The 21,246-nt window shown below is 55.2% G+C and overlaps 2 protein-coding genes across 2 annotated transcripts; both read left to right on the forward strand.

Annotated features, from left to right (window-relative positions):
* Positions 1–9,323: 9,323 nt before the first annotated feature.
* Positions 9,324–11,284, forward strand: GCG54_00000769 (Homeobox protein HOY1; the record flags this gene model as incomplete). Its single annotated transcript, XM_045400901.1, has 3 exons — positions 9,324–9,676; positions 9,736–9,947; positions 9,999–11,284. The coding sequence occupies 3 exons, from the start codon at positions 9,324–9,326 to the stop codon at positions 11,282–11,284; spliced, it is 1,851 nt and encodes a 616-aa protein (XP_045263574.1).
* Positions 11,285–16,206: 4,922 nt separating this feature from the next.
* On the forward strand, positions 16,207–21,016 carry GCG54_00000770 (putative phospholipid-transporting ATPase DNF3; the record flags this gene model as incomplete). Its single annotated transcript, XM_045400902.1, has 2 exons — positions 16,207–20,306; positions 20,356–21,016. The coding sequence occupies 2 exons, from the start codon at positions 16,207–16,209 to the stop codon at positions 21,014–21,016; spliced, it is 4,761 nt and encodes a 1,586-aa protein (XP_045263575.1).
* Between the last annotated feature and the right edge of the window lie 230 nt (positions 21,017–21,246).

Consider the following 21,246-nt stretch of genomic DNA (forward strand, 5'->3'; position numbering starts at 1 on the left):
GGCCCGGGAACATCAGACGAACGCTAGCGCCGATCTTTGGCAAACCCTTGTGCGATCTCGTACGGATGGAATGGTGCACGACGTCGCAGACAGAAAGCGAGCAGGGAACGTTCCGGCATAGCCTCTGTTGAGAGGGTCCACCGCCGCAATGCCGATGTGTGGTTCCTGCCTCTCTTTGTCATGCTGGAGGCCCAAGCACGGCAGAGGAGTCGTGAAGTATTCTGCCGCCACGAATCGCAAAAGACAATGCGGCGGAGCGGTATCGACGCATGACTGGTGCGTCTTTCCTCACTGATTTCTCTCTCGCAGCGGGGTGCTGGGCTCGCTCGGAAATTTCTCCGCGATGCCTGCAATGCTTGTCAAAGAAGCGAAGACCCGGAGCAGTTTCAGCAAACTCAATTGGGAATGCTTGGCCCGGTGTCACGGCAGTTTTGGTGGCCCTGCTCGATTTCTTGACGCTGAGGATACCGTGCGCGACTGAAATGCTGCCATGCTGCCACGTCGATTGCCCATAGATTGCGCATGAGGGTTCGCCAGTTTTCTCGGGGTCGAGAACCGAGCGACCCCAGAACGGCACACTGACCATACGCACGATGCCTCAGATCGACCAGGGCGGCGAGTTTCGTTGTCTAATGTCTTCGGAATGACAAGAAGATGCATCTCGTAACGAAGAAATCGGGTACATGGGCCTGTTTACATAGATGTTTCTGCTGCAACCGCCTTTTCGTGCGGAGAGAAAACATAGAAACGCGTCCACACGCGTCTGTTGATGGAAGTGTCGGAGGGCTGCGATGATCATTCATGCCTCCACGAGTGGCCGGGCTTCAGTAACTTGCTCATTGGATCAAGTGTGGTCCGTGGTCATGCAGCCCCGGGGGAGGGGAGCGGACTGCATGACAGTTGGGACGCCATGTTTTCTTGGCCTTGCAATTGATATTCGTGGTTTGTCTACAGAGTACTTCATGCTCCATTGTGTTGTCAGTGTTACTTCGTAGTTGCCTGCGTTGCTGTGTCAAGGGATTCGCTATCGGCCGAGAAGTGGTGCTGATTCACGTCTCTGGATGTCAGCTGTAGTGCCAAACGAGAGGCAAGGCAGACACCCTAAAGTTGAACATAGACTTATGATGACAAGCTCTCAACGGTCGACCCTCACAGTGTCTGACGTGACGGATAGTTGTGCCACAGATGCTGCGACACATGATGCTAGAGACACATCTCGCCTATCCATCGTCTCGTCCACCTCGTGCGGCAATCTTGCGTGTTATCCATGAAGGGTCCAGACAGACGAGCCGACCTTTCAAGGGCTCCTGGCTAGCGAGGTGTCGCCCAGCAGGGCCCTCAGATAGGGGGAGGGGCACACTAGGGCAGGCGGCCAGGGACCTCAGGTTCGCAATGTTCGATGGTTCTTCTGGAACATTTCACCGGACAGGCCACGAGAGGTTTGGTCTGGTGATGCTGGCGACGGAGGCAACGGACCCCGGACACCTTCTTTGAAGAGTCCCGTAGCGGTTTTACGAATTTCAATCACGACGGGCGGCGGGTCGACAGGCCAGGTAGGCGGTGGTGGATGCTGCTAGGAAAGCCGGTCGGTCGGATTCATATGCGATGACTGACCGTCGTCGGAGCTTGTGGCTGAGTCAGTAGCAGAAATGTCTGAATTGTTTGGCCCCGAGGCCAGCGGGCTGCAAAACGACGATCTCCCACCAACAACGCACGGTACTCTGAATGCCTCTTGTCATCATGTTGCTGTTTGCCCTTCTCCTTTATGCGGCGCCGTAGTCCTGTTTGAGCGCTAACCGCCGTATCCCGTCTTTCCCCAGGGTGCTTGGCTGATTCTCTGCGGAGGAAGCCCAGTCGCTGTCTAGTTTGACAGTTGTTAAATGGGGCCGGACGCGGACCGGAACTAGGTACAACTGGAGTCGAGAGCCAGAAGCGGGAAGAGAAAAGATCAGATGAAAGAAGCACGCCGGAGGCTGACCAAGTGGATTTTGAGTGGGAGACAGAGGCGTGGGAAGCGTGGAAGACAGGGGGGAGGCTCAACGAAGTTTGAGCACCACCCCTCCGTATCTGAATGTTCCCTTTGCCTGAGGTTCCTGACTGCGGTAGTGGCCCCCCTCACTAACCCGACGAGGCATTCCATCGGCGATCTTTGGCTATCCCTATTTCAGCCAAGCTCGAACGGGATTGTCCAATGACGGGCTTCGTTTTGTGAAGATCCTTGCAAGCGACGCGAGACTGGCTGGGTTAGCCGCAACGCCCTGCAAAGCTGCAAGGTACCGACGCCAACGTTCAGGGGTAAAAGCGGGTCTTGTTGAAGACAACCTGGAACCCTGACGCTGACTGCCTCGAGACAGTTTTCAACATTCCTCCAACACTGTGTTGGCTGTCGCGCGTTATGCAGATCCGCGAGACTTATTGTGGAAAACGGAGCCGATCCGTCATGCGCGACGGACACAGTGCCCGATGCGTATCTTCTTGCCTCGAGAAGGAGCCTGCTCCGGAACCTTGGTTTTGTCGGTGTGGCGTCGATGGAGGCGTTGCCTGGTTGTGACCAGAAACTCGAAAATTGACTTCTCTGCGAGTCTCGCATGCTGGCAAGCAAGATGTTCGTTGCCCGGTGGAAGAGCGTGAAGTGTTAGGTGAAGGTCATGCAGCTGAGTTGACCGGGGCTGCGCAGCTTAAGAAGACCGGTGGCTAAGTCAAAACAAGCGGGCACCTGCGGCTGTGATGCGATGATTGTCCGCCATCTCGAAACCCATGTTACTATTTCGGGCATCGTGAAGCACCTTGCGACCGCCTAGAGCAACCAGCTCAAAGTTAGCGGCGCAAGGAGGCGTGCGCGAAGGGAATGTTCCGCCTGCAAGTACGGACGCAGTAGAAGAGGGGCCGGCGGCTATGGGCTTCGACGGGTTGCTTAGCAAATGAAAAGTTCGTCCGATCTTGACTTCAGTTGGAACTAGTTCAGCGCAGTTGACATCACTCGCTGTGGTCAGACCGGATGCATTGTGAAAGTCCAAGCTTCTCGCGATGCCAGGCTTGATTAACACTGACAAGAACCATCGACTGTGCCGTGCAATGCGATGCCAGCCCGTTCGTTTTGGCCTTGAGAAATTTTGGAGCGCTTTCTTGTAGGTGCTGCTACTGAGGACCAACGGGACTGGCCCACCTGTCTCGAACGGGACTTGGTAAGATGTTTTGAATGGAGCCGGTTAAACGGTCAAAGATGGTTAGCGTCGTGTCACAGTGTCTCTGGCGCATGTGGGACACTGGCGGTGTCCTAGGTTACATGACGCTTCTGCAGGTACGAGGTAAGAGGTGCTGCAACAGCAGCACCATTGACCAAGGCCGGAGATGCAAGCTTGCTTGAATGACGATATAGGCAACCTGAAGCCTCGGCCGTTGACGGAGGACGCGGGAGCATCGGAGGGAGAAAAGGTCAAAATTCCTCGGCCAGCCGTAAAGTTCTTTCCAGATGCGGCTGTTCAACACGCCGTGGGCGCGATGCTCGATAGGATTGGGCCTGGGATGTTTGTTGGAACGCCTCGACGTGCGTGCGAGGTCTTCGAGCGTGTAAAGCAGTCTTTGTAACGCCCAACAGGGCCTTGTCTGAGACATCCCTTTCGTTGTCGATTGCCCGGGAGGAATGGCCAGGCGATCTGTTTCGCGCGTTGTTATTCGGATCCCAGCAAAGGACTCCGTACACAAGATGCAGATTGGGCGTCCAAGGGAGCCGATTAGCATTCGCATGTAGTTTATACGTAACGAAGCGGAAACAGTTGGTCTCTGCTTTGTATATGAGGATGCCCAGCGACCCCATCACATTGCATCGCATCACAGCCCATCCCTTGAGAGGGATGGTTGGCTGCAATGTTTTCGCAGTTCGATGGCGTGGACAGGTCGGACGTGAGGTCAGCGTGGGCAAGTCCGCTTAGGGCGGGATAGGTCGGCTTGGCGTGACCCCTTTTCCCCGACATGCCATTCGTGGAAGTTGAGTCCTGCCCATTGGTTCCAGAACGCGCCAACAGCTTGAAACCCTTCCAAATAGACTTGCTGAGGTCTTCATTGCCGGCACTCATTGTAGAAGTGCGGCCAAGAGAGTGAGAAAGGGACGTGATGGCCTGAGAATTTTGGCGTTGATCGAGTATGTTCGCCATGACAGGAAATTTCCCCATGGCACTGACAAAGTCAAGGAGCCATCAATCATTCAGTAAAAAAAACGCCGAGCGAGGTCTGAGGTCGGGGCGGGCATGGGCGCCGAGGCCTGCCCATGGCCCAAGTGGGTGGCGGACAGTTGAGCGATTCCCAGAGCTGTGAATGGGCTGCATCTGCATGGGCTGGACAGCTTGTCTGCATGGCGCGGAAACCGCCGTCATGACCACCTCAATCACTAGACGGGCATCAAGCCGTTGAGCCGGTCGACGGAGATGCTTTGTGCCGGGCAGTCGATATGTTGACAGACCCCTGTCGTCCGAACCAGTGGTGGACCGCGTTCTGCACCTTTCGCTTTACGACTGAGATGGTGGTTTTGGTGGTGCTGGGTTCTCTCATCATGAGCGCTAGTGCGAGGCTAACCTCTTGAGCAGGGCCAGAGGCTAGTCCCGAATCCGAAGAACCGTCGCAACGTGGAGGCTCAAGAAGGCAGGACGGCGGCATCAGAGCGGGCGCCTGACTGCTGGCAACGTGCAACGACACCAGAGGCTTGACCGATGCCGAGCTGCTGTACCAGGCACAGAGGATTGCTTGCTGCGCGGGCATCGACGAACCAGCAGAGAGACGACTTGCCACCATCGATCCCCCTTTCCAAGACCAGGACAGCGAGGACGGAAACATGCAGATCCAAGTTGGGGAAATCGACGTTGGAAGGAAGGCCGCTGTTGGTGGGTGGCGTATCCAACCATTGGTATGAGAGGTACGGATACAGCAGACGGAGGTGTGGTACCGTGTAAGGGGGGATCAGGATCAGGATCAGCCGGCGCAACGGTCCACGACAGTAACTATACTAGGCGACGTCTGTCGTGGGTTTCTGGGATAATGGCTGCTCAATGGTTCAAGACCAAGCGGGAGGTGCATCGCGAGACCCCAGACTCTGAGCCAGCGTTGAGAGGGTTACGTAGTTTTGTTTGAGTTTCCAGGTTTGCCGAAGCACAACATGACAGTCCGGTGTCGTCTCGATCTGGCGTATCGGCTGTGTACATGACGCCGTTCTTCTGGAGCAAAAAACGCGTCTCCGGGGTACAGAGCTTTGTTTAGACTATTTTTTTTGGAGAGGCGAGTGAGCCGTCGCCGGTGAGAGGGAGGGGCGGAGAGGTCAGAAGGGCGGCATGGATCGCCAGGAACAAGAGACATTGTGCCTTGAGAGGGTGGACGGAGCCGAGACAGTGCGAGCAGCGAGGCTTGCGCCGACGTGTGGCCGCTGCAGGCGCAAGTACAGCTTCCACACTTTTTTTTTGTGTGAAGGTGAGGGGTGCTGCAATGCAAATGCAATGCAGGCAGGCACTTGCGACTTGGAGTTGGTGGGGAGGGAGGCGCGACTGGACGACGCGACGTACGTAGGTACCTGTACGGATAGGTAGTTTACCTTTGGAGGCGGACGGAAGACTGGACGAACGAGCAAGGGCCAGGGTCCGACGGTTTTCTCTGGACCCCACCAAGTCAGCCAGAGTGTCGCTGCGGCAGTCTTCTTTGGTGTGCGTGCAACGGATAGTTCACAGTGCTCACTCGTAGCTGTTCAGTGTTGGAGCTCCGCAGGTCCCAGTCGTCGTCGTTCTCGGTCGGTCGTGTTGCTCTTTCCGCGAGGTGGGTGAGGTGGCACGGTGGATGGAACGCGCTCCGTTGACAGCCGATCAATGGTTCCGTTGGCCGCGCATGACGAGTTCTGGTCGTTCCTGTCCGGCTGATCTGCTGATGTGCAGGTGCGAAGGACGGACGGGAGGTGCAAATGGCAGGCATACGGCAGAGTAGCAGCAGAAACGACATCAGTAAGGTAAGGCGTGCCTTGCCTAAGCGAGACGGAGACGGAAGGAGGACCAGCCCAGGAAGGCACAGGAAGGCAAAGGAAGGCAGGCAGGCACGCCAACACCGCACGGCTGGATGGAAGGATAGGACGGCCATTGGAAGGCGCGGGATGGAATGGAGTCAGAACCTGGAAGGAGGGACGATGGATTGGCCGGATAAGATCTTCTGGATGGAAGAAGGTGTAGCAGCGCGTCACAGCCTTCCCTCACAGACCTTGCGTCTTAAGTCGGGACGAGATAACGGTCGGGATTTGGAAGTTGGGACGGGGGGAGGAGGGGACTGGCAGACTTTCAAACTTGGGACGACAGCAACGTGGAACTGACGGTGGACGGATGGGATGACGGGACGGAAAACCCTTTCCACTGCTGACATGACACTCCGTTGGTACGGGATAAGGTACTTGGATGGGACCTGTAGAAACAAGCCCCTGCTCAAACGGCTCCGACGAGACGGCCGCGGCTTTTGTGCATGACAAAGACCCCGGCACCCTCGATTCAAGAGGTATCCGCCTGGTATTCAGAATTTCAGAAAACGTCAGCCCTCTCCTGTTCCCCTTGCCGTCTTCAACGTGACCTGTTCTGGAGACGACGCAGGGTATTCCGTACCCATCGCCCCCCTCCAGTATCCCCTCCCTCCTCCCAGAGTCTGTTCAAAGTCATCCACCACCCATCATCCCTGTGTGCCTGACAGGAACCCACGGGTCCCAGCATCAATCCAAAGGTCCATGCAGCCCACCCACCAACCGCAGGCAGAACCCCCAGTCGCACTCACAAGTCGCGCTGGACCTTCCGTCCATCGTTCCACCGTGGGCTCTTTTTCGCTCACTGACGCACGAAAGCAAGCGGACTGTCTCTTTGGCAGCCGCGCGATGCCCCATGTGTCAGTGGCAGCGGCAGCGTCAGTGTCAGTCTCTGCGATCCAATGCTGTTCTTGTCGCGTCCGACTGCGAGCAGTGGGTGAGCCCTTGAACTTTGAAGAGGTCCATCACCCCTTCGCTGCCGATGCCTCCACGAGGCCAGTGTCGCGTCGCTGCTCGGCCGCCCCCAAAAATAATGGGGTATTCGAGAAAGTGTACGAACCTTTTTGCGGATACCTACCAAACGCGACCCTGCCGCCAGTGCCTGTGCTTGTGCCTGTCCACTAGCCACCGCTCTCGTGCCTGCGTCCGAATACCTGAAGAGACGGTGAAGACTGGACAGGGCAGGCAGGACAGGCAGGGCAATAAGGGTAGGGCAAAAGCCGAGGCGCGTCGTTGATGTACGAAGCAGGTGCGAGGGCGCGTTGCTCAGAATACCAGACCGACGCCTCTTTTTCATGCTCATGCTAAGCCGACGGTCCAGCATAAGGTGCTATGCAGTACACAGTCCGTTAGTCTCTCAAGCTCTAGCTCCTACATAGTAAAGGTACGGACGGGAGTCTCCCCTTTCCACGAGTCCCAAGGTGCAAGGATATGCTTTCCTCCGCGTCGCTGACTTTCCACTGCCGCCGATGTTTCTGCTTCCCCCACCTTTTCTTTGGAGGATGGTTGCTGGACGCCAGGAATAGCCCGGCATCAGCATCGTCTGCATCTGCATCTGCAGCAGGGCTCTTGGTTGGCTGGCATGTATATCTCCTATCAGTTTCTGTCGACCGAGGACCAACAGCGGTGTGTGGGTGTGCGAGTGGCACTTTTGACTTCTGAATTGGGGTGCTGATGCGGCGCGGGCAGAAAAAAAAAGAGCGAGAGAGAGGCAGTTTCAAGACTCGTAGCCACAGTGAGAGGCTGCGAGGGAAAAAAGGCACCAGAAACTAACACCGACCGGGGATGCCACTAGAGCAGGGTTGGGCTAGGTTAACGGATACGTATACGTACCTACTGCGTATCGTTCGTCCATCGGCCGCAGGTCAGGTGCGGACGGTAGAAGTGGCTTTTGCTTGGCCAATGAGAAACGGCGCGTACCTGACGTGACCCCCGTCAACCTGTGGAAGCTCCAGCCAGTCCGCGTCGTGGCTCTTCTTACCTGCCCCATCCCTCCTCCCCTCTCGTGCTGTCCCCTCCACGTCCCATCCCACACCTCCAGCCCACGATGCGCCTCCAAGTACTTGACCCTGGCTCTCGGGGCTGAATAGGGCGGCAGAGCAGGATAAAGTACTTACGTGTACATGCCGTGGCTGCATGTTCCACTGGCCGCTGCTGAGCCGCCGCTGCACAACTCGTCCGTCCCATCCATCCCTCCCCATCCCTCGCCCACCAGGCACAGGCACAGGCACAGGTACAGACAGACCAGGGTGTCGCATCTCCCCCGTCCCAGTCGGGCCCATCCCCGTCGAGGTCGTCCACTGCCTCCAGTGTCTTCCCAACTGTGTGAACTCCACACTCACACATTCCCACCCACACGCCCCCCTCGATCCTCGTCCACACCACTAACGCACACGCCTCACTCCTCTTCCTGGGGCTCCTGGCTGGCCTCCTCTTTCGCCCGCCCGCTCTCGTTGGACTGGCTTGCTCCTGAGTAGCCCTGGCCCCAGGCCCTGGGACGTGGACGGGACTGGACTGGGCTGGCCTCTCTGTGAACCGGCGCCTGCACCTGTGCCTGACTGAGGAGACCTCTCTGCGCGCTCTCTCTCGACTCCCTCCTAGCCCAGAGAGGAGCCTCTGGCCTCTCGACAGGGTGGGCTGCCACCGGTTCATTCGTTCGTTCGTTCGCTCGTTCGTCTGTTCCCTTTTTTTTCTGGGCCCGCCGCCTCGCCCGTCCATGTCTTTTCCTTTTTCTCCTCTCTTGCCCCCATCCCTCCTTCTTCTCATCATCTCCTCATCGTCATCCTCGTCGTTCACGACAATCCCTTCCTCTCTTCCTCTTTTTCCCCCACTCCTTTTTCCTTTTCACAGTCACTCTCTTGAATAATTCAACCATAAACTACTTCTCTGAATCCCGTCACTCCTTTCCGGGTATTCCATTACGTTCCTTAAGTCTGGTTGAATTTCGACATTCGTTCGTACCGAACCGACACTATTCACACATCCCAAATCTCCTGATCCCCCTGCTGGATTCTGGACCACGCTCCTTAGCAACCTTGCCTTAAAGCTCCTTCTTTACCTTCCCTAGCCTCACAGCAAACATCCTTCATACCTGTTACCTACCATCAAAGAGGAATCCGTCTACACGACACCATACATCCCGATCACACCGTGGACGCGACTTACACCGAGATCTTCTGACCCTCGAGCTTCCGTCCCTTGATCACAATCGCACCACACCACAGCGATACTACCTCGCCTTTGCTCCTTTATACCGATCGATATCACCGATTAGAAAACAAAGAAAGCCATGGCTACTGAGGTGGAAAACCCGGTGGCTCTTGCCCCCAGCGCCGCGACGCCCGGCTCGACCACCGCCCATGAGTCCATTCAGACTCCCGGTTCCGCCAACAGGAACTCAACCCCCTCCCCGACTTCCGCCAATGGCCAGGCGCCCTCTTCGCAATCAAGGCGCCCGCCTCGCAAGAGCACCCTCACCCAGCAGCAGAAGAACCAGAAGAGACAGCGTGCTACCCAAGATCAACTCACAACCCTCGAGCTGGAATTCAACAAGAACCCGACTCCCACGGCTACAGTCCGTGAGCGCATAGCGGAGGAAATCAACATGACCGAAAGGTCTGTCCAGATCTGGTTCCAGAACAGGTGAGATATGCCGACCCCTGAAGTCGCGTCCCTTGGAATCGTAGCTGACCCCTGGAAAGACGTGCCAAGATCAAGCTTTTGGCCAAGAAGAGTCTCGAGACTGGTGAAGACATTGACTCCATCCCCGAGTCCATGCGTGCCTACCTCGCCATGCAGGCGATGGAATCCGGCAAAGGACTGGGCGGCCCTTTCCTCGGCCGCACCGGACTCTTGCCCTATGGACACAACAGCATGCTCCTCGGTGGCGACCAGAGTGGCCAGGGCAAAGTTTGTAAGTACCTCCGGAACGTAAGTCAAGCTTAACTAAACTAACCAGCCTCAGTGATCCATCACTTGACCTGTCGTTCTCTCAGCATCGGCAAGTGGACTCGCGTCGGACAGAACACGATGGATCTCATCATCTTCTACTCCCCTGACAAGTGCACCATGACCTACTACATCAACAATGAGCAGGCTGGTTACAAGATCGAGTACCCCTTCGCCTACATCAAGAACATCTTCCTCGAGAACCAGGAGGGCGACCCGAACAAGCCCGGCGGCATTGTCATCGAGCTTAACCGCCCTCCCAACTTCTTCATGGACTCTTCCCCCCAGACGAGCGGCTTCTTCCAGTGCGGCGACTTCACTGAGGACCAGCAGGCGTCCCAGTGCCTTGTTCACCACCTTGGGGGCAACCCCAAGGTTCTGAGCGGTCAGCTGGCGAAGCTCGTCTCCCTGGAGGCATTCATGAACCGCAACAACCCTCACCCCTTCATTGACCAGCAACACGCTCTTTCCGTGTCCGCCCCCGTGTCGCCCACCGGTCGCCCTTCTTCGCAGCCCAACTTTGCTCAGCCTCACATCGGTATGTTCCAGGAGACCTGGGGCATCAACAACATGCACCCTGGCATGCGCGGTCCTGGCCACAAGAGACAGCGTAGTCGCTCCGTGCCCATGGCCGTCGACTTCTCCATGCTCCAGACGCCCATGCCCTCCTTCTACATCCAGCAGCCTGGCGAGATGCAGGCTGCTCAGACTCCTGGCCCTTACCTCCACGCTCCTGTTCCTCAGCAGCCTGGTGGCCTCGGCCCCAACCTGAGAATCGACACCCAAGCCGGCTTCGGACTGGATATGCGTCAGTACCCCATGTCGGCCACGACCGCTTCTCCGTCCGAGTTCCCCACGAGCCCTGCGTTCTTCTCTCAGCCCCCTGAGCCGAGCCCCCTCCCGACCTCCAGCTACAACACTCCCTACGGAAGCGCGTTCCTGTCGCCGATGGCCAACCCCTCAAACAACATGATCCCGCCTTCCGTCTCCCCTCTGTCATTCGGCAGCCACCACGAGCCCTCCATCGTTGAGCAATCGCCTCCTTTGTCCATGCTCGGCAGACCCGCCTCAGCCGACATCTACACCCAGGGCGACAGCGGATCCTGCGCCGTTTCTGACGACGGTACCGGCCTGAACGAGATGTACTCGAAGCACACCATCAACTTGCCGATGCACCCTCATTCTCCTGCGTTTGTCGAGCAAGGTCAGGCCGATCTCGACATGAACCAGCTGGTGCAATTCGATAACGTTGACCCCAGCTCATTGTCACCCGAGTCCATGTCCCATGTGCCTCATCAATGAGCGCCTTTGACTCAGGCCTGCAGTGCCTGAAGTCAACTGGCGTTTGGGATTATTCCGGACAGGACATGGCGTACATAATACAGGCTCCGGCGTGCTTCGAAAACCTTTGGGAGGAGAGCGGAGTTGCTTTGCTTTGATTATTCACAGCTGGCGTTGAGGCGCTCGATATATACCAGATGGGTTGCGCTTGGTCTACTTTCGACACACCGATGACTACGATGCTTGATTCAGTTCTCGCTCTACTTTCATCCATCGGCCACGACGAATCTGCATGACGATACCTCTATTCGTATCTCGATCATGCGTGTCCGGCACAAGCGATCGTACACTTGCACTTTCTTGAAAATCTACTTCTACCATTTTTCGAGTCATTTATTGTCGCGAACAAACTCATTTTTTGTTGCGAAGGGGGTAATCTTCCGATTTTCCTACCTTGTCATCACAACCGTGCTTCGCCGTATCGGTCCGCGCAGAGACCCGACGATATGGCACCTAATAATCCTTTCCCCTTCAAATCTTTGGTTGGCTTGCGCTGCACATTTTGTTATTTTTACTTCGATTTCTTCTGTCATCGTTCATGAGTCAAAGATGTCTTGGCCGCAGGTCTGGAGATGAAAATGGGGGAAAAGCCCAGGTGGCTTGGGATTTTTCCTGGTTCTTAATCAGTCACAAACCGAAATTTTCTTGCGCAAAGATATACACAACTCCGACACACAACAACTTTTTTGGTCTACCTCCTCTTGTGGGTACTTTTTATTGGTTTGACGGGAATCGTGGGGGAGCAGGGTAAATCTTGGTGGCTTTTGTGCGTTGGATGCCGGGGTACAGCGTTTGGGAGCGGTTTAATGGGAAACAAACCGCGCCGCGCTGTATGACCTCGGCAGCGAGAGGCTGGGGCCGGCCGTTGCTCGAAAGAGGCGGTTCGGCCTTGGAAGTAAATGACGATAGATAGTCGAGAGTTGAGAGAGACAAAGAGAGAGGGCGTCAAATCCCTGTTTTCCCACTATTACAAGACTTGCAAGTTCCCATTCGGTCTAGACTGTGACAGTGCATCTGTAAAGTTGGGTGATTTGCAAAACTAGTGATTTTGACGTCTCCACGGCCGGCGGCCAGGTTGCTTGCCTGCGCGGCCTCATCGTCATGGGTGTGGAGGCTGAACCGATGTAACGTGCATGGTGAGAAGACGATCCCGATGTTTTCTGGAAAATGATGTTACCGGCGCCTACCGAAGCGTCGTTTCCTCTGCTGGCTGCTCTGGGGGATCTGCTGGGAGGGATTATGTATCGGATGGGTACTGCTTTGCTTTTTGGGCGAAACGGTGTCGTGATGCGAGATTGCAGAGTCGGATCGTGAGCCGGTGGGCGAGGCGAGGCGAGGCTCTGCCACTTCTGGGGTCTTGCTGTGGGCACTTTTTGGCAGTGGACGGGGCTAGGTAGGCTAGGCTAGACCAGGCTGGACTACGAGTACGGGTACAGAACCAGACTTGTTGGTTTCTTGGATTTTGTAGCGGCGGGTGAGTGATGGCAGACGGATATGAGACTTTCTGTTTTTAGATAGCTTTTTTGGTGAGAGCCACGTGGAACATGCATGGGGGCCGGGTAGGTTTACGTGCGGGATCACTGAATATCTGGAGATGTGAATGCTATGCACTCCTCGTTTTTGTAACGAGGCTGAGCTTGGATAAGGAAGTACGGATAACTGCTGATGACTGCTGAGGTGGTGATGGTGGACGTTACATGTTACACGAGAGACACGAGGGACGGGGCGCAGCCGCGCAAGTGCTGATGGGCAATGCCACCTGCGTGCAAGCTAAGGTAGCTACTGAATCACTCTGTGTTGCTGATGCATTTATTGGCCTTTCACCTTGGGCAGTACCGCCGGCTTTGCTTGAGTTACCGTGTCGGAATACGTCTGCCTAAGTTAGGATATGGTAGTATCAAGTCATCCCCCACAGACCTACGCAGGTAAGGTTAGGTTGAATGAATGAAGATGCCTATTGTATCCGTAGGAGGAATCCATGGCTCGGGGAAATCAAATCCCACTTGCTGTCGGCGTTGCATTAAGCAAGCGCTGAAAAGGGTAAAAAAGCATCTACTGTCGTGCCGTCCTACGGCCCCCTCCATGTGTGCCTGTGTCTAGCATGAAGTTCTCGATGTCGAAGTCGACGTCCTAAAAGTGTGTGGCGTTGGACAAGCTCGAGACGGTGTCAAAGCCGCGGGGGCCGAGCCGGGGAAACGGGGGAAGGGGGCGCGAGGTGGCGATGGGTGGTGGCCCACTAACACGAGGTCTGAGGGCGCTCTCTTTCGACCTTACTCGATCACAGGAACGGTGTGTTTGTGTATTTTATTCCATGGGGTTTGTTGGGGGCCGATGATGACTGGGTTTCTAGGCGTAGGGCCAAGATGAACTTAAGTGTTCTAGTGCAGCGCCTCTGAGGGGAACGCGCTACGGATACAGAGCAAGGTAACCTAAGCCTTTAGGTAATATGGAGGTAGGATGTGGGTGTGTGGACGGCACACGTATGAGTAGATATAATATTTAATAGCACTAATAACGTGGTATAGAAAGTATTTCGATATTAGACTAGTACTACGTAGCTATATATATACTAGTAGGGCGAATAGGCCGCCCGCCACCTGTGCGTAGTGGGCGGTGGAAGCTGCCCGAGAGCAGCAGTCAGCGCACATGAGGCGAGAGAAGAGCAGACGGGCCAGGGGTGTTCGTATGTTACTGGGCATATTCTGGGGGTGGGATCAAAGTCCGAGGTGCGGAACTGCAGACGGTATTGTGCGGTGAGGACGGCAGATAGGCCAATTCTCCGTGCCGTGCCCACACTTGGGAACCGGAACGTACGGGAGTTGTGAGTCGTGTCTTGTGCCTTTTCCTTGCATGCCGTACAGAGTGCGTGTGTTTTAAAAGAGAAAACGCACTCCGTACCCGCCTGAAGAAGATGACCTGGAAATGAGACGGAACGCGGATGTGTGCAATGTGCAATGCGGATGGATCCCGTCCACTTGGTGGGCGCGGGCGAAGTTTCCCTCGCCGTCTTTCTTTTTGGTATTAGAGTTTGGCCCATCCCATCTTTTTGCATGTGGTAGGGAATGCCCTGCGTCAATGGAGGCTGGCCACGTTCGTCCCATGGAGAGTGCGCCCATAATAATTGATTAGATACTTAGAGCACGCGCCCACAGATGGGCTGTCGTCTTCTAGCTGGCGGGATGCAGGACGGTTTGGCGCCTTTTCCAATGAGGCGGTCTGCATCCTCGAGATAAGTCTTCCTGCGACCTCGATGGAGTCAATGCTAAAAGAGACAAGATGCCGTGTTTGCTGGCGTTTCAATGGCGGGTCGAAACGTGACCCAAGAAAGTGTGCTGAGCCAAGACAATGTGCGTCTATTGAATGAGTGGGTGATGTTGGCGGGTTCGATGCTGTTCTTTCTTCAGGGCGAGTCCAAGGGTACAATGCCATTGACAGCTGGGACAGTGGACGGGTGCCGCGGGCGTTCAAGTACCGCGTCGTGGCACCTGCGTTTTTTTTCGGGCGTCTTGTTCTCTTTTTGCAGGCAGTTTGCAGTTGGCACTTGCCCTCTTCCTTCACCAATGACGTCGGGCCCTCTGGCTTTGCGGGGGCAGACCGAAGAAAGTGTGCTGCCACCAGCTCGAAAAAAGGCAAGGCTCCCCCCTTCCTGTTGGGTCTTTCCCCGGTGTCTCTCTCTCCTGCTTGCTTCCAAGGCTCCTTCCTTCCGTCGGACTTCAGACCAACCAACCAATCCATCATCGAAGAGATCCTCCTCCTTCGTCCATCCATCAGCATCAGCAGTGCAATCAATGTCTTGGTATTCCCGTCGGGCAATGGTGGCAGTGGCAGTGCAGAAACGTGCCAAGACGCGCCAGAGACACGCTCTCTCCCTGACCTCATGATTGGGGGGGGGGCCCTCCAGGTCGATGCCGACGCCATCCACGAATAGTCTCCACGGCCACTTACTGGCCCCCGTCGTGACTTTTCGCCAAGACGACTCCAAGAGCGAACGCCGCTCCTGCTGTTGCGCGTTGCTGGCGGCGCAGCTGCTGTACGCGGCAACCTTCTTTGCGCTTCTTAGGAAACAACTTGTGTGTTTCGCCTGTCTTATGGCTGTCGTGTGTCTTGTCTGTACCTACTCGCCTATCTCACTCTCTGCTGCCATCTTTCCGCCCAGATCAGATCGACGCAAGGCTCTGTCGGGTTGGCGGAGTGGCTCTTCTTTCCCGCCCGGCGCTTCCTTCGACGTCCGTCCTTTTTGGGAATCCAACGCCGCCCGACTTCTTGTGACCAATTTTCTCTTGACTTCTCCCTTTCTCATCTCCTTTTCGCACTTGTTTTTCACGTATCCATTCCAGCAATACTGCGGGTGTTCCATCATCACTATTCGCCTTGTATCGTTAACCCTGGCGTCGACTAATCGCTGGACCGAAAAACTTGAATTCGTTCCGCCAGCACCCGTGACGTCGAAATCGCTGATCTGACATCTCTTCGACGCCCACTGCGACGGTTTCAGCCCTGCGAACCCAGCATTTCAATCTGTATCCGTATCCCCGGCTGCTTGCACTGACCACGACATTGGCGTTCCCTCGCGTCGCAGTTCGAAGCCACGCCAGATTTAGCAAGGAACGCGCCACAATCCTGGGTCGAGACCAATGAAGACTACCACGCGCGAGCCACTGTGGTGAATCCGGCCCGCCAGCAAGGGGAACCGTCTGGAACAAGCGTCATTCTGCCGTCTGTCTAGTCGTCAAGCTAGCTGTTCTTGCTAGCCTCTCTGCGACTAACCCCGTCTGCGCCAGGCACTTTCCATCTGCAGCGTCTGCGGTTTTGGGGGAGACATCTGGGCCTGGACTGGCCAACACAGCCTAGACAGAAACCGACCAAGCCTCACCCCTTCAAGAATGGATAGCCGGGCCCCGGGTGACGCCTCTTCCTCTGCTGCTCCCCAGCATGAAGACCCCGACGACCCCGCCCCGAGTCCTCCTCTGCCGTCCGCAACGTCTGCAGCAACCTTCGACACTGCTGATGACATTCCGGCGCCCTCAGCGAGTCCCGCGCCAACTCGCGCTGCTCAGAGAATACAGCCGAGACGAGCCATCACCGATCCCATGGGCAGTAAGGGCACCCTCGACGGCGGCCACGTCCGCTTCTCGGATGATGTGCCGCGTGAATCCATGCGTAGCTTCGACCCGGCGGGCTCGCATCCCGATCCAAGCAGTCATCATGGTCTTTACACCATCCCGTCAAGGGGGGACTTGGAAAGCCACATCTTGCCAGAGCCGTCGACGTCGCGCGCCCACCTGAGCAGTGACCAGAGCTCTGTGCAACATTCAGAAGAGCTCAAGTATCCCATTCATCGACCAGAGCCAGGGAAGCGCGCAAAATGGCTTGTTGCGAAGGAGACGCTACCTGAGCAGCTGAAGAAGGCGTACAATGTGTATGTCGTGCAGGGCTTGTTGCGACAGAAGCCGCTTCCACCGAGCGCAGATGGCAGGCATATTCCTCTGAACACGGCGAAAAAACGAGACGAGGCTCTCATCGATGAGCGTACTAGGAAACCGTACATCAGCAACTTCATTCGATCCAGTCGCTACACGATATTGAGCTTCTTGCCGAAACAGCTTTTTTCACAGTTTAGTAAGATGGGCAACTTCTACTTCCTCGTCGTCGGTATTATTCAAGCAATCCCCGGCTTGAGCACCACTGGACAATGGACAACGATAGGGCCCCTTCTCGCCTTTGTTTCCCTGTCGATGGCGAAAGAGGGCTATGACGACTACCGGCGATATCTGCTTGCAAAGACTGAGAATTTGAGTCGAACGCTGGTTCTGGGAGAAAGATCTAAGAAAGCAACTGCCAGCATGAAGAGGCACAGCAAGGCAGAGGATGCAGAGGCGTCGTTCAAAAAGAACTCGGATAATGGTTGGACTGAAACCGAATGGCAGGATCTCAAGGTCGGCGATGTTATCAAGCTCGGACGAGACGATGATGTTCCTGCTGACGTTGTACTGTTGAGCGCGTCCGGGCCCAACAGCACGGCATACATCGAAACGATGGCTTTGGACGGAGAGACAAATCTCAAGGCGAAGAGAGCGTCTCCACTTCTTGCAGAGAGCTGTTCAACTGTGGAAGGGATCAAGTCATGTGAGGCCATGATTGTTTCCGAGGACCCCAACCTCGACCTTTACAGATATGATGGTCGCGTGACCGTCAAAGAGGAGACGCTGCCTCTGTCGCTGGACAACGTCATCTACCGTGGATCGACTGTGCGTAACACGACCGAGGCGATTGGCATCGTCATCAATTCCGGCGAAGAGTGCAAAATCAGAATGAACGCCCACAAGCATGTTCGAACCAAGGCGCCAGCAATGCAGCGAGTACTGAACAGAATCGTGATTTGGCTCATTTTTGTGCTTCTCTGCCTGAGTAGCGGTCTTACTCTTGGCTACAGCCTCTGGAAAGAAGAGACCGAAAGGAAATCGTGGTATTTCCATGGAGACACGTTGACGCTTAGGAAGATCTTCATTGCCTATGTTCTCATGTTTAACACACTGATTCCACTATCGCTCTACATCAGCTTGGAGATCATCAAGATCATACAATTCTACATGATGGGAGATGTCGAGATGTACGACCCCGTTACCAACACACCAATGGTTGCGAATACGACGACGATTCTCGAGGATCTTGGTCAAGTAAATTACGTCTTCTCGGACAAGACCGGTACCTTGACAGAAAACATCATGCGTTTCCGCAAAATGAGTGTCGCTGGCACCGCCTGGTTGCACGACATGGACATCGAGAGAGACGAGCAGGCCAAGCAAAAGTTGATCGAGTCGGCTCGCAAGAAGCGAAAAGGCAAGGGTAAAGACCGGAAGAAGACCGCCGATCAACCCGACGACGGCGCGTCGCAGCCCTTGTCAGCTAGAGGCCGGCCCTCCGTCAGCTCATTTGCGCGCGGGAGATCTATCAGCAGGGCTCCAGAGTCAGATCCTGAGCTCAAGACTGAGGATCTGCTAGAATACTTACGACGAAAGCCAGACACTGCTTTTTCGAAAAAGGCAAAGCAGTTCCTTCTTTGCATCGCCCTCTGCCACACTTGTCTCCCTGAGACCTCGGACAACGGCGAAATCGAGTACCAAGCTGCTTCTCCAGATGAGCTCGCGCTTGTAGAAGCTGCGCGTGACCTGGGGTACATCGTCATTGATCGGCCGGCGCAATCGATCCATCTCCAATTGCCAGATGCCAACGGGTCGATTGTCAAAGAGACGTACCAGGTTCTCGACGTGATTGAGTTCAGCAGTCAGCGAAAGAGAATGTCAATCATCATCCGCATGCCAGATGGCAGAGTCTGCGTGTTCTGCAAAGGCGCCGATAACGTCATCTTGCCTCGTCTAAAGCTGAGCGGGCTTGCCAGTCAAAAGGCGGATGCCGTCCAGCGGAGAGCCTCGATCCGAAGGAGTGTTGAGAAGGAAAAGGCTCACCAGCGCATGAGCAATGGCGGCACGCCCCGTAGCAGCATGATGCTTGCACGAACGTCCGTGTCGGGCCGTCGCAGTTTAGCGATGAGGCGTGAAAGTATGAGAAATTCTGGAGATTTACACCGACGAGGAAGCGCCGTTACTGACGACACCGAAATGTGGTCTCCGCAAAGAGTTTCACACGACGTCCTGTCGCCAATGAGTCCTCAGGAAATCTGGCCCTCTCCACGGCCCAGCATGGCCATGAGCGAGAGTGAGATTGATGACTTCATTGATGAGTCAGTCGCGCTTAATGAGGGCGCAGTCTTTGAGAGGTGTTTCCAACATATGAACGACTTCGCATCGGATGGTCTGCGAACTCTGCTCTACGGATACCGCTACATCCCAGAAGATGATTATATCTCGTGGAAGAAGCTCTACCAGGATGCTACAACTAGCCTAGACAATAGGCAAGAGAAGATCGAAGCCGCTGGTGAGCTGATTGAAGACAAATTCGATCTCGCTGGTGCAACAGCCATCGAAGATCGCCTGCAAGAAGGTGTGCCCGAAACCATAGAAAAGCTTCGTCGAGCCGAGATCAAAGTCTGGATGCTCACTGGAGACAAGCGGGAGACCGCCATCAACATCGGACACTCCGCCGGCCTCTGCAAGCCCTTCTCGGAAGTCTTCATCCTGGACGCTTCAATGGGCAATCTCCAGGACTCCATCCTATCCACTCTCGGTGAGGTCTCTAGAGGTATGCTTCCTCACACGGTCGTGGTTGTCGACGGTCAGACCTTGGGCACCATCGAGGACGATGAGGACCTGAGTTTCCTTTTTTTCGACCTTGCGGTTAGAGTTGATTCCGTCATTTGTTGCCGTGCCTCCCCATCTCAGAAAGCTACCCTTGTCAAGCGTATTCGCCGACAAGTACCGCATTCTCTGACTTTGGCCATTGGAGACGGCGCAAACGACATCGGTATGATCCAAGCCTCCCATGTCGGCATCGGTATTTCTGGCCGCGAGGGTCTGCAGGCCGCCCGCATCTCTGACTACGCCATCGCTCAATTCCGTTTCTTGCAGCGCCTTCTTTTCGTCCACGGTCGTTGGAACTATCTGCGAACTGGCAAATACATCCTGGCCACCTTTTGGAAGGAGATAGTGTTTTTCCTCCCACAAGCCTACTATCAACGTTACAACGGACACAGTGGAACCTCTCTGTATGAACCTACGAGCTTGGCAGTGTTTAATACGCTTTTCACTTCCCTCGCAGTCATCCTTCTGGGTGGTTTAGAAAAGGATTTGCAAGCGAAGACCCTTCTGGAGTATCCTGAGCTTTACACCTACGGCCATAGAAACAGCGCCTTCAACGTCAGGCTTTACATCGGATGGACGATCATGGGCTTAATTGAATCGGCAATCATCTACTGGGTGATGTTTGCCGTGTACGAAAAGTTGCCTTTCGATCTGAATAACGGCCTCTACGCCATGGGAACTGTGCCGTTCACCGTCTGCGTAGTGTTCATCAACATCAAGCTGCTGTAAGTATTGATCCTATATCCAGGGGTGTACTCATGCTGATTTGTAAAGGATCCTTGAAATGGAGAACAAGACCCTGATAATTCTGGCTGGCTTTCTGCTCTCAGTTGGCGGCTGGTTTCTGTGGTGTATCCTCCTGTCCGTTATCCACAAAGCTCGGTCTGGGATTTACTTTGTGCACAGAGAATTTCTCGACAACTTCGGCAATACGCTCAACTTCTGGGCGGTGCTCTTCATCATCCTCTCAGCAGTTATTGTGTTTGAACTGCTTTTCAATGCTATACGACGCGTCTACTTTCCACAAGATGTGGACTTCATGCAGCGACTTGAAAGGAATGGTAGGAAAGGGAAAGGTGGGGTGGAAACAGAGGATGAAGCAACAATTTTGGAAGCCATCGGGCACAAGCATGATTCGAGCGATGGCCAGGGCGGCCACACCAACACAGAAGGTGTGCCCAGAAAGAGCCACCACTCCGGCCGGCCATCACATCACACGATCCGCATGTCGCGCAAGTCAAGAGACGAGACCGCAGCACGGGCTTTCACGCCCCCTATTGAAGAAACCAGCGGTAGTTTAGAGCAGGTGGCAGGTGGATCAAGGCAGTCGAAAAAACCAGTGCTCTCTGTTGCGACAAAGTGGCTAGGTAACACAAAAGGCGGTCGTTCTGCTAGCCCCATTGAGCTGCGGTCAACCGGGCACAAGCAAGCATGAAAGATGAAGGGGCGCTCAGGACAACAACAGCATTATGTCTTTCATGACAAGAGGATCAGGTTACAGAATAGTGTTACCGGCATGGAGCAGGTGATGCATATGATGAAGGGGCCTTTGGCTTTGGAAAGCCAACACCAATGGCCCGGAACAGTCCTTTTCATATTTTGATACCACAAGCATGTTGACTAAAAGTCAGCATACGGCGTTTGAACATCATTTTCCAAGCATAC

The sequence above is a fragment of the Colletotrichum gloeosporioides genome (assembly GCF_011800055.1).
Source record: "Colletotrichum gloeosporioides strain Lc1 chromosome Unknown consensus_50, whole genome shotgun sequence".
NCBI classification, from domain to species: Eukaryota; Fungi; Ascomycota; class Sordariomycetes; order Glomerellales; family Glomerellaceae; genus Colletotrichum; species Colletotrichum gloeosporioides.